The 13,321-nt window shown below is 40.0% G+C and overlaps 1 protein-coding gene across 2 annotated transcripts in view; it reads right to left on the bottom strand.

Moving 5' to 3' along the window:
• The window catches only part of Dnajc13 (DnaJ heat shock protein family (Hsp40) member C13), a 150,754-nt gene that overhangs the window by 102,449 nt on the left and 34,984 nt on the right, over nucleotides 1-13,321 (bottom strand). For both annotated transcript variants that reach the window (XM_004664328.3, XR_006633971.1), the window contains exons 3-5: nucleotides 5,590-5,665; nucleotides 4,229-4,378; nucleotides 3,785-3,826 (exon numbers count right to left, since the gene is read on the bottom strand). In XM_004664328.3, the coding sequence (XP_004664385.1) occupies nucleotides 3,785-3,826; nucleotides 4,229-4,378; nucleotides 5,590-5,665 (268 nt within the window). The remainder of the gene's footprint in view (nucleotides 1-3,784; nucleotides 3,827-4,228; nucleotides 4,379-5,589; nucleotides 5,666-13,321) is intronic.

Raw genomic sequence — 13,321 nt, 5'->3', positions numbered from 1 at the left:
AGCCAAGTGCCTTAATCACAAAGCCATCTCTCCAGACTTCAACTTAAATTTTTTTTTTTTTTTTTTTTTTTTTTACTTACTGTAAGTTGAGAGGCAGAGGCAGATAGAGAGAATGGGAGTGTCAGGGCCTCCAGTCACTGCAAACAAACTCCAGACTCCTGCTCAACCTTGTGTATCTGGCTTATGTAGGTTCTAGGGAACTGAACCTAGTTCTTTGGCTTTGTAGGCAAGTGCCTTAACTGCTAAGCCATCTCTCCAGCCCCAGACTTCAACTTTTAATAAGTATTTTTTAATCCACCTTGGATAAGTCACATTTCAGGGAAAGTTACACTGTTATACTTAACAATTAGGGTTGACTCATTACGTTAATGTACATTTTATTTCTTTATAACAAATAAAACTTCTAGGGCTGGAGAATGGCTTAGTGGCTAAGGTGCTTGCCTGCGAAGGCAAAGCACCCAGGTTCAATTCCCCAGAACCCACATAAGCCACAGAAGCACAAGGTGACGCATGCATCTTGAGTATGTTTGCAGTGGGTGTAGGCCCTGGTGTGCCCATTCTCTATCTGCCTCTTTCTCTCTCTCAAATGAATAAATTAAAAAAAAAAAAAGTTCCATGAGGATGATACTCCTTTGCAAACTAAAGCATGTGGATTATCAAATTAACAAATGGTCAATATCCATGTACTATCTAGTCTTATTCTTTAAAAAATAAAAAAGTAAAAAAGGTTTAATGAAGGGAGTGCAAGGTGACACGGCACAGAAGAAAATGCACTTAAGTTAAAGGAACAGTGAGATAAAGTAACAACAAAGTGCTGTATGTGAAATGAAATGAACATCCTCTCCTATACCCAATTACCACAGAGGGTTTTTTTGCTTTGTTTTTCTGAGGTAGGGTTTCACTCTAGCCCAGGCTGACCTGAAATTCACTCTGTAGTCTCAGGCTAGCCTCAAATTCACGGCTATCCTCCTCCCTCTGCCTCCCGAGTGCTAAGATTAAAGGTGTATACTGCCGGGCGTGGTGGCGCACGCCTTTAATCCCAGCACTCGGGAGGTAGAGGGAGGAGGATCACCGAGAGTTCGAGGCCATCCTGAGACTACAGAGTGAATTCCAGGTCAGCCTGGGCTAGAGTGAGACCATACCTCAAAAAACCAAAAAAATAAAAAACAAAAAGTGTATACTACCATGCTTGGGCCACAAAGTTTTTTATCTCTCCATATGAAAAAGTACATGGTCAGTTGTACAATTCTCAAGGTACACATAAGCTGGCTGCTCAAGAATGTAACAGTTTTAATAGTGAGATGAGAATTCTCTTGTAGATACTTAGCCAAGAGTAAGGCCCTGGAGTAAACACCTCCACTGACATCCTGACACTAAGCCCAGCTGTGACTTTCCTAAGATCACATCACACCCAAGTCACTTCAACATTTCTGATCTTTGGTTCCATGCACAGTACATTCTCATTTAAAAAAAAATCTACAGAAAAGACAATTAGACCTACATTGACCCAAGAATATGCTTAGAAGCATCATTCCGAACTAAAGGAAAGGATCAGTGCCTTCTCTCTACGGCAGGATAGTGAAGGAAGGGAAGACATAAAATATGGTGGTACTCTTCCATCCAGACTCTTTAACACGTCCAGACTCTCCATTCCTCCCAGTGGATAATCAATTGCTATCAGTGAGATATGCTGATGGAAAAATGTCACTGTCCCTGAGGACTGCAGACAGGTCAAAGCCTAGACTTCCAAAGGCCATACATAGTGTAGGTTATCTAGGGTAACAGGGAGCCTCATGGTCAAGTTAAACTTACCAAGTGCAGCATTTAGAGTGGAGCCCAGACACTTAGCGATGGTGCTCCTGCCTCGAGTTTGGAAGTATTAAGGCACTAGTGCTAACTGACACAAAGGAGGACTTATAAACCAAACTGCTAAGATTTAGCAACAGTCACTATCCGTACAGATAACATTCACCTACCTACCTAAGCACACAAAACCACAATTTAAAGACACCTGATGTCAGTTCCTGATGTACAGTAGCAAGCAGCTCTCACTGGACAGTAAATGATTTTATAGTTTGTGGCAAACCCATCAATTGCTAGAGTGGAAATGAGTGAGGCTCTGGGATGCTAGAACTGACAATAGAATACACACAGAAAAGATGAGGACCTAGGCTTGGAGAGAAGGCTCGGTGGTTAAGGCGCTTGTCTGCAAAACCTAATGACCTGAGTTTGATCCCCCAGGACCCAGGTAAGCTAGATGCACAGTGGTACATGAATCTGGAATTTGTTTGTAGTGGCTAGAAGCCCTGGCATGCCCATACTCTGGCTCTATGTCTCTGTCTCTTCTGTCTCTCTCTGCTTGCAAATATATATATATATATTTTTTTTTTTTAAAGATAAGGAATTAAGACAGAGAGAGTGGTGGTGTCAGCATATTGGAAATCAGTTCCTGACTCTGGCAGAAGTAATGGTTTTAAACAGACAGAGATGTAAATTTAGATATTATTCTTTCCCCATTATATAAAAGTAGTGACAGCTGAGCATGGTGGCACACACCTTTAATCCCAGCACTCAGGAAGCTCACTGTGAGTTTAAAGCCAGCCCAAGACAACACAGTGAATTCCAGGTCAGTGCTACAGCAAGACCCTACCTTGAAAAAACTGAAAAACAAAATAAAAGTAGTAATTATTGGGCAATGTGCAGGGCCATAATCCCCATTGCTTAGAAAGCTGAAGCCAGAAAATCACAAGTTCAAGGCCTGCCTAGGCTACAGAACGAGTCCAAGGCCATCCTGAGTGACTTAAGGATAGTATGTCTCAAAACAAAAGTAAAAGGGGACATGGTGGCACATGCCTTTAACCCCAGAACTTGGGAGGCAGAAGTAGAAAGATTGCTATGAATTCAAGGCCACCCTAAGACTAAATGAATTCCAGGTCAGCCTGAGCTACAGAGACCCTACCTCAAAAAAAAAAAAAAAATTAAATGTAAATGGGACAAGATCTGGTTCCGTGGTTGTCTAGTATGTCCAAGATTCTATGTTTAATCTCCAGTGGTGGGGAAGGGGGTGTAAATAAACGCAGTACTTGCTTATGATAAGACATTTACTATTTATAGAGAAAAATTGAAAACAACAAAAAACTCCCATCCTTTCTCACCAGAAGTCTCAGTTTTATTTGAATTCTGCTCTGAAAACACTACAGAGACTCTGGGAAAAGCCACATGACTTTCCCCAAAGTGGTCAGTACACCATGCCAAGCTTTAGAACAAGCCAGATACAGTGCAAGAACTCGCAACAAGGCAGTTCCAAACACCCAAACCTTAAACCTTGAGTAACTTTTGAAACAGGAAACTCCGAAACCAAAGACGCCTGCGTGTTGCTACAGCATCACCACCGCATGACACTGACCGGCGCACTGCTCAGAACAGGGAACTAGAAGCACCAAAAGCTCTCAGCACTTTCTCTACTCAGGTTTTTTGGTTTTTGGGGGGGCAGGGTGGGATTTTTGCATCTGCCTGAAATAAAAGTCTTTTCTTTCTCAATTTTTATTAACATTTTCCATGATTATAAAAAGTACTGAAATAAAAGTCTTAAATCTACATCTTGATATCGAGTTTCCTGCTAAACAACTTGTATCTCTCTATCACATGGTTTCAAGAGACATTAAACTTACCTTCCCTTTAGTTATGGTAATATAACAGGAACACAGGTTATAGAATGATTTCTACAATAAAGGGTAACATTTAAACTAACAAAAATATTTATTAACAAATATCAAATATTTACCCTTCCTGTGATTTTTCCCTCTGAAAAGTCAGTTCTAAATCTCTGAAAGAGAAAACATTACCACAGTTATGAAAACAAGCTCATGAGGAAGTTCATGTTTCAGTCCTTTTTACATAAAAAAAATTTAGTAACTTTGATACTAAAAGCTGTGATTAAATGTAAGGTTAAGGATATTCACTAAGAATGCAGCGTTTTCCTGAGGAACAAGCCAGACCAGAGAGGCAGTGCTTCATCCTACACATGCATCTCAAAAGGCTGAAAAACACCAAATGTGAGGGAGTGTCCAGCCTTTCACACCAACGCGCCGTTGCAGTGTCCAATGACACGTCAGTAAGAACAAGCAAGCACAGTGGGCAGCAGAGCTCAGAGCATCGGAACCTGCGCTTGAACGGAGCTCTTCACCTCAAAAGGACAAGGTCAGTCTGTGAACAGAACCTCTCTTACCAATGCTTCTGTAAGAAGTTCTGTCCTGTGCTCTGTAGAAAATTTTAACGTTTCAGACTTTTTCCCACTGCCTTTACGAAATGTGAGGTTGAACTCTGTTCCTTGTCCTTTTCCAACAGGACTGACGCTGCAAATGTCTCCATAAGGCCACTATCAAAAAGAAAGGATTCTTTCAATGGGCTACCATGTAGCAAAATGGAACACTTATTTTTATCACTGTAATTTCATACTCATTGATTAAATGAACAAAATTCTACAAAATACTAGAGGGCTACAAATTATGTCTTATTAGCTTCTATGACTCAAGTTCCTGTCATCATAACCAAAAAATGGCACTGCAATTTTTTTCTTTATATTTATTTTTATTATTTATTTATTTATATGAGAGAGAAAGGGGGGAAGAGAGTGAGTGAGTGAGTGTGTGTGTGTGTGTGTGTATGAGAAAGGGTGTGCCAATGCCTCTATCCACTGCAAACAAACTCCAGATGCATGGGCCACCTTGTGCATCTGGTTTTACATGGGACTGGGAAATCAAACTTGGATCCTTTGGCTTTGCAGGCAAGCACCTTAACTATTAAGCCGTCTCTCCTGCCCGGCAATGCAATTTTAAGGAGTAATGACATTGAAATAAAGCAACAGAATAAAGGTGAAAATAAAGGAATAGCATTTTTATAAGTCCACTAACAAAAATAAATGGCTTAGCGGTTAAGCGCTTGCCTGTGAAGCCTAAGGACCCCAGTTTGAGACTCGACTCCCCAGGACCCACGTAAGCCAGATGCACAAGGGGGCGCATGCATCTGGAGTTTGTTTGCAGTGGCTGGAGGCCCCGGCACGCCCATTCTCTATCTGCCTCTTTCTCTCCCTGTCTGTCACTCTCAAATAAATAAATAAAACTAAAAAAATTTTAAAACAAACAAAAAATAACCTAGAAAACATGCCTAACTTAAAATGAAAGGAAGCTAGACTTCTTTCAATGTTTACTCAAGCATGGTCAACTAATGTTGCCTTTATAAACAAGTAATTCTAGTTCTATCACAAGCTCTTTACACCAATTACACTGTGACACAACTAAAATATCCCTATATTATAGCAACGATATTGAAAAGGGATAGGAGCTAATTCTATAAGTGAGATAGCTACAAAGAGTAATATATTTATATCCTTGAAAGCCTAAAAATTCACACTCCCCACTCCTTAGCTCTTCAGGTTTGGTCCTGAGCATAAAGCAGTATAAACACACTAGTCCCTTCTAGACTGGCACGTCTATCCTGTAGTACTTCTTTTAGGCCAGGCACAATGTGTCAAATTTTTGCTTTTAGAACAAGTTCGTACAAACACTTATCAGCTTATAACATAATTACCTGATTTGTTACTTCTAAGGTATTGGGATTGTATGTAGTAATCGCATGGGTTCCAATGGAAAAGACACGCTTATACCTACAAAGGAAGACAAGTTCTTATATTTAATTTCAAACAACAAAAATTTTATTTTAAAATAGACATACTAACACAAAAGAAACATTTTAGTAAACAGAAATGTGTTATCTGATCAATGGTGACTAAATTTAACTTACTTCTATATTCTCACACTTTTAATGTTCTAAAATATCATCAGAATTAAAATCTGCCCACCACTTATTTTACTTGAACAAAGACTCCTGCACAGGAAAATATGACACAGGCAAGCAAGCTGGTGAGAGTAAGCTGTACACCATCAGCTGAGGTGCTGACAGACTCTGAAGAAGAAATTTTTACTGTAACAAGACAATGCACACTGCCACTTCTTTCAAAACATCCTTGCAACAAAACCTTGGGAAAGGAAGGAAAGCTCTGGCCTGCAATTCGCAAACACAATGTAGCCCGGGATGTTATTTCTACTTAAGCAACTAACTACCTGTTGCATGTAAGTGCTGCAATTTTATACATGTAGGAAGACTACACCATACACAAGTAATTTTCACTCTTCATTTCACTTATTTTACTTAAACATACGTACGAAAAACTAGTTGTATTATCAGTGGTCCTACAGAAAAGAGCTCAGATTGATAAAAGTGAAAATTGAATTAGAGAAACATTTTAAAACTGAAGAACTAAGTATTTGGGTATAGAATATTAAATCAGGCAAAACCTTACCATGTATAAGGAAGCACAAGAGCAAAACTAAGAACAAAAAAAACCTTTACAACTTTAGGCATAAAACAAAAAAATGATATTGTATATAACTCTCTAAAAATAAACCACAATATTAAGAATACATCAGGCCAGGCATGGTGGCACACACCTTTAGTCCCAGCACTTGGGAGGCACACGTAGAAGCACCGTGAGTGTGAGGCCACCCAGAGACTACATAGTGAACTGCAAGTCAGCTTGGGCTAGAGTGAGACCCTAACTTGGGGTAAAAAAAAAAGAATGAATCAAGTAGAATACAGAAAAATAATAATAATTATATTATTATATAATTATATTATATAATTATAATTATATAATAAAATATATATATATATTTTGAAGTAGGGTTTTGCTTTAACCCAGGCTGACCTGGAATTCACTCTGTAGCCTCAGGGTGGCCTGGAACTCCAGTGATCATCCTACCTCTGCCTCCTGGATGCTAGGATTAAAGGCAAGTGCAACCACGCCCAGCCAGAAGAATTTTTAAAGCTGCAAATAATTACAATCTCCTGAAACACCAGATTCAACTATTTTGAGAAGTAACATTAGAGAATAGGCAACTCCATGCATCTGAAATGTTCCAAAGAAGAATAAAAACAGCCTCTTATTTAATTCTTTACATGATACTGAAAGCTGGTAACACAACCTATTTTTAAAATAACTACTAGCAGTAAAAAACAAACTATGAATATATTAAAACAGTAATACAATATGACCAAGGAAGTTCATTTAAAAAGAACAAAACTCAATACTGTAGAATAGGAGAGAGAAGTAGATAGGCAGCTTAAGGTAACTGCAGCTTTCTCTTGGGTAAATGGGGATGTTGTCCTTGGGCCCATAGGGAAAATCTAGTTCATAACCCTTTACTACAGGTGAGAAAGGTCTGGCCTTTTCTTATCTCTGTCCCTGTAGGCAGTCCTTCCACTCTCTTCTGAGAAGTCCCTTCAAAAGAATTAAGATTTCCTGGAAGATTTCCCTTTTCCAAGAAACCTTGACCCCAGACACTTGAGGTTAGTAAGGACTGGACTGGCCACCCATCCATGGGGCTCATGATAAAACCCTAACCTGTATCTTAAGTCTCAAAACCCCTCTTACCCCCTTGGGAAGAGCTCTGCCCTTCCTTCTTTTTCTTAAGTTTTAGGCTCCCAAATGTCTTCCTTCATCCCTCTAAGCCACGCTTCTCTCAAAGCTTCCCCTATGCCAGGCATGGTGGCACTTTCAGCACTCCAGAGGCAGAGGTAAGAGTATCACTGTGAGTTCAAGGTCACCCTGAGCCTACAGAGAGAATTCCAGGTCAGCCTGAGCTAGAGTGAGACCCTACATTTGGGGGGAGGGGCAGTCTTCCCTTCTAATGCTCTAAGCTGTAATAAATTGTTTCTGAACCTTATCCTCTAGTCTGTGGATTTCATTTGTCAAATTCAAATTCATAAGACTCTGGGACACCCAAAATCATCAGTGTTTTAGTTCGTATTTGTGCACTGACAGAGGACACTCTAAAACTTCTGTTTCAGTATTACAAAATCTATTATTCAGTCTAACCAGGTGTTTTTAATTATCAAAAATGAATAGTAAGTTAAATCAGCTTTTCTCAGCTATCTATGTTCTTCTGCTTGGAATTACTGATGCACTAAAAAAGGACCTTAAACAAACAGCCATTATCAGGCTCTAGTATTAATACACTACATTTCCATTAAAATCAAGAGATTCTTTTTTCTAATTAGCATAATATACAACTAAATACCTAAGTGAACAAACATTTTCTTCTATCCCTTTACTTATCATAAGTCACAGACTAGTGTGTTTAACAGCTTTTGCTGCTTGTGTTTGTCTTACATGTTACATGTGTTTGTGGTGCATGTATAACGTATTCATGTGTGTGCAGATGCACACACCCTACTGGAAGGCCAAAGAAGAACATCAAGCTCCTCCTCTATTACTTTTCCATGCTGTTTCCTCAAGACAGTGGTTAAGGCGCCTGCCTGCAAAGCCAAAGAACATTTGTTCAACTCTCTAGGACCCATGTTAGCCAGATGCACAAGGTGACACAGGCAACTGGAGTTCGTTGGCAACAGGTGGAAGCCCTGGTGCACCTATTCTATCCACCTCTTTCAATCTCCCTCTAAAATAAAATATATATGTATAATCAGATAATCAGCGCAGGAAAGTTGTTCCCCTCCCCTACCCCAAATACCACACAAAAAGTTAGGTAATTTAAATTGTTCACTCCTGGTCCAGTTAAAGCAACTGCATTAATTTCCCAATTCCGCAGATGTTGAATGAGTTCCTCAAAACTCAGCCAATATACAATACATACTTCTTTACAATATCACTCCAGGCTGTTTCATTTTTCAGTTTCACATATACCATATATAATTCTTCTGCCAGTCAGCCGTTCAATTTGAAGTCTTCCTATTATTTTGAACATTCTAGTTCCTTGGAGAAGTTTAAGATAAGTTTTAGCTGCCAGTTTCTCAAAGCATTGAGGATTCTCACAGAATCTAGAATTTTTCCTTTTATTACTAACAAAAAGCTTAAGAATTTAGTTAAGTAGGATTTTATCCCTTAATGAAATTATGGACAAGGGTTTCTCAGAGAGTTGAGCGTTGTTAAAGGAGGCTCCAAGGCTTACGCCCAATCAAGTCTGCAATCACGTGCCTGGGTTAAATACAGCCTACACTACTCACTAGCTACACAACCTCTGGTAATTGCCTAACCTCTTTGTCTACATGACAGTTTGTCTATCTTAAAGTTGTGCAACACACACACACCTCTAAGACATAATATAAGAAGAAACGATCCAGGCCAGGCTGTGGTGGAGCACGCCTTAAATCCCAGCACTTGGGAGGCAGAGGTAGGAGGATCTCTATGAGTTCAAGACCACCCTAAGATGACAGTAATTCTAGGTCAGCCTTAGCTAGAGTGAGACCCTACCTTGAAAAAAAAAGAAAGTGACAGAAGAAACGATCAAGGAGACAATCCATAAATGTTAGCTATTTTCACCACTTCTGTTCTGCTAGATGAATATTAGTGGATAGGAGGAAGAGATCCCCAAAATCCACTAAAGGAAATAAATAAATTATAATCATGTTTGAAATCTTCCTTTATAGGCATCACTGTTTTAGCACATTCATACTTCAAAACATGCAACAGGCCGGGCGTGTTTGCGCACGCCTTTAATCCCAGCACTTGGGAGGCAGAGGTAGGTGGACCACCTTGAGTTCAAGGACACCCTGAGACTACATAGTGAGTTCCAGGTCAGTCTGTACTACAGTGAGACCCTACCTTGAAAAAACAAAACAAAACAAAAGAACAAGGCAAATTAGTCATTCTAGTTTTATCACCAGAACACTGATTCTGGGAAAATTCACTTTGACCTAACAGGGCTTAGTCTCATCACAAGTTGTACTCCTTAGAAAAAAGAAAATAATAATAGATTGGATTCTGCAAATATCTATGCTAATAACTCAGTGTGAAAGATGTTCTACTCCTAATAACTTAAAGAATATCTCTTTTTAAAAAGGAAAAAAAAAAAAAAAGAACATCTTTTGAGCTGAACTATTTTAAGGACTGAAATTCTGGGATGCAATGTCTATAGTTTTTCCAGCTCAGATGGAGGCACATTTTAATACACAACTGTAAGTTATGAGGCTCCTATAACAAGGCTGGCTGATAATAGCTACAAAGGATTATACAGGGAAAACATGAGAATTCAATATGGACTTATCAAGAGCTAAGATAAAGGTTAAAAACCCTTTGGAGATGGCTCAGTGGATAAAGAACTTGCCACACAAGCCTGAGTACCTCAATTTGAAATCCAAGGCCCCACATAAAAGCCATTATAGGCTTCTAAAATGCCAGGTCTTATACAGTGAGGTGGGAGACTGGAAGCTTGGAGGTAAGCTAGACTGATGAACACACTGAGGTGAACAAGCAGCATGAGAAACTGTTCAAGGGTAGTGGAAGGCAAGGACTACCTGGAACCTTGTTCTCTGACCTACACATGAGCATTGTGGCATGTGCACACCTGCATCCACACACATGAACCCACACATGTACACACATTGCAACAAACTGAAAATTTAAAAACAAGCAAACAAACCATGAGAGAGTTGGGGAGACAGCTCAGTCAATAAAGCAGTGGGATCATCAGTGTGTGGATCACCAGCGACCACATAAAAGCCAGGCAGCCATGGCACCTTGCCTGTAATCCTAGGACTAGGAAGGTGAAGATGGGAAAGGGTGGTGCCTGGGGCCAAACAGTTAGCTAATATAGCCCAACCGGTGAGCTCTGGTTTTAAGTGAAAGACTGTCTTAGCAAATAAGGTGCACAGTCACTGAAGAAGATCCTCAATGTCAACTTCTGGCCTTCACATGTGTACATACGTGCACATGTGCCCATACACATACATACATACATACATGTGCATGAAAAACAAAACCCTTCGGCATTCCTATTTGAACTGACAAAGTGTGTAAATTCCAGGCAAGAGAATGGTGTCTTCTCTCCTATTTTAAACATAAGCATAAATATAAGAATGTATCAGACTCACTGTTCCACAACTCTTCTACTTCCCTGTATTTAATCACTACACAATAATTGTAGTAAATATCTGTAACTGAATTCCAAAACTTGATCCCCATTTATCCCAAGTTATTGTGGCTAAAATCCCATTCCAGGGCCGGAGTGATGGCTTAGCGGTTAGGGCACTTGCTTGAGAAACCTGGGAGGCGGGGGGGGGGGGGGGGGGGGGGGGGGGGGGAGTAGGTTTAATTGCCCAGTACCTATTTAAAGCCAGATGCACAAGGTAGCATATACATCTGGGGTTCTTTTACAGTGGGTGGAGGCCCTGGAGCGCCCATTCTATCTACCTATATATATACAAATATACAAAGGTTTTTAAAATCCTTTCTAATACTAAAATCCCACTCAAACTCAGAGCATCTACTATGATCCAGAAGTAGATTTCTCTCATAAATCCCACCTAGAAAAAATTAAGAACTCAGCAGGGCGTGGTGGCGCACATCTTTAATCCCAGCACTCGGGAGGCAGAGGTAGGAGGATCGCCATGAGTTCAAGGCCACCCTGAGACGACAGAGTTAATTCCAGGTCAGCCTGGACCAAAGTGAGAGCCTACCTCGGAAAAAAAAAAAAAAAATTATATATATACATATATATATAATATTATATTATATATAAAGAACTCACATTACTTTGAAGTTTTCCACAATGAATCTACACTTCTGCTTTAACTGAAACATCTGCACCTTCCTTTCTGCCTGAAATGGCTAGCTTCGGCCAAAAAGGAAATTTTGCTTTCATGAGAGAATAGTATTTTTTTCTCCTTAAAATCTCCTTTCTTTCTTCTCTCAGAAGAAATATATAATTAAATTATGCGTATGCTTTGTAAATGGGGAAAATAACAAGTGCAGAAGAAAAATTCCTTGGCCAGTCAAGGCATCTATACTTGTGAACACTAATAAAAGCCCTTGGCAGCTTTAAAGGGAGATGGAATGGAAACAGAAAGAAAGATAACAGAAAAGGTCATGTAATGTTTTTAAGGAAAATATCTGCAGAGGTTATCTTTAAACTGCACCTGTGAAGAGAAAGGAAAGCATGTATTCATTTGTGTGTGGAGGGTGTGCTTGTCTGGTGCAGATTTGCATATATGGGTGAGTACATGTATGAATTCACAGAGGACACATGTACATGTGGAGGTCAGTGGTCAACATCAGGATTTGTCCTCAGTCACTCCCCACCTTACTGTTTGAGACAGGGTCTGTCACTGAACCCAGAGTTCACTGACTCAGCTGGAACAGCCAGCGAGTTCCAGGAAGACTTGCCTCTGCCTCCCAGTAATGGAAATTAAAGTAACATGCCGTCATGCCAAGCATTTGATGCGGGTTCTGGGGACCCAAACTCAGGTCCTCATGCTTGCAAGACAGTCACATTGCCTACTGAGCTATACCCCCAAACCCATGTTCACTTTATTGCCACCATCAATAACACTTTTCTGAGATATAGCTGCATTAGCAACATGTGTCTAAGAATAGAGTCCCTTAAAATTGAAGCCCCAAGTCATCAAAATACATGTAAAATTTGGTATACAACACATTTCTATAGAGTTTAATTAGCAAATAAATTTTAATTTTTTTTAAAATAGGTTCTCACTCTAGCCCAGGCTGACTTGTAATTCACTCTGTAGTACCAGGCTGGTCTGGAACTCAGTGATCCTCCTACCTCTGCCTCTCAAGTGCTGGGATTACAGGTGTGCACCACCAAGCCCAGCCTGAATTTAATATTTTGAGGTAAGGTTTTTCAATTAGCCAAGTAGGCAAGACTAACTAGCTCGCCAGAGAGCCCTAGGGAACTAATTGTCTCCACTTCCCCAATGCTGGAATTACACGTGCACACACTATCATGACTGGCTTTTTAAAAAAATGTTTCTTATTTGCAAGCAGAGACAGAGACAGAGAGAGAGAGAGAATGGGCACACCAGAGCCACTAGCTACTGCAAACAAACTCCAGATGTGTATGCCACTTTGTATATCTGGCTTTACGTTGGTATTAGGGAATCAAGCCCAGGTCATTAGGATTTGCATGTAAGGCCCTTAACTGCTGAGCCATGTATTCCAGCCCACTCCAGGCTTTTATTTATTTTTATTTTATTTTATTTTTTAAGTTTTTCAAGGTAGGATCTTGCTCTAGGCCAGGTTAACCTGGAATTCACTATGTAGTCTCAGGGTGGCTTCTGCCTCCCAAATGGTAGGATTAAAGACATAAGCCACTATGCCTGGCTAACCTGGGGCCTGGGGAGCAAATTCAGGTTCTCATGCATTGAAGGCAAGCACTTTACCAAATGACCTATCTCCCCAGACCTTGAAAAGACTTTTGACAAGGGTGTAAAAGCAACTCAAATGGAAAAG

The sequence above is a fragment of the Jaculus jaculus genome, chromosome 17, assembly GCF_020740685.1.
Source record: "Jaculus jaculus isolate mJacJac1 chromosome 17, mJacJac1.mat.Y.cur, whole genome shotgun sequence".
Classification (NCBI taxonomy): domain Eukaryota; kingdom Metazoa; phylum Chordata; class Mammalia; order Rodentia; family Dipodidae; genus Jaculus; species Jaculus jaculus.
Note: the sequence above shows the minus strand (reverse complement) of the source record. Positions and strands in the feature narration are given on the sequence as shown.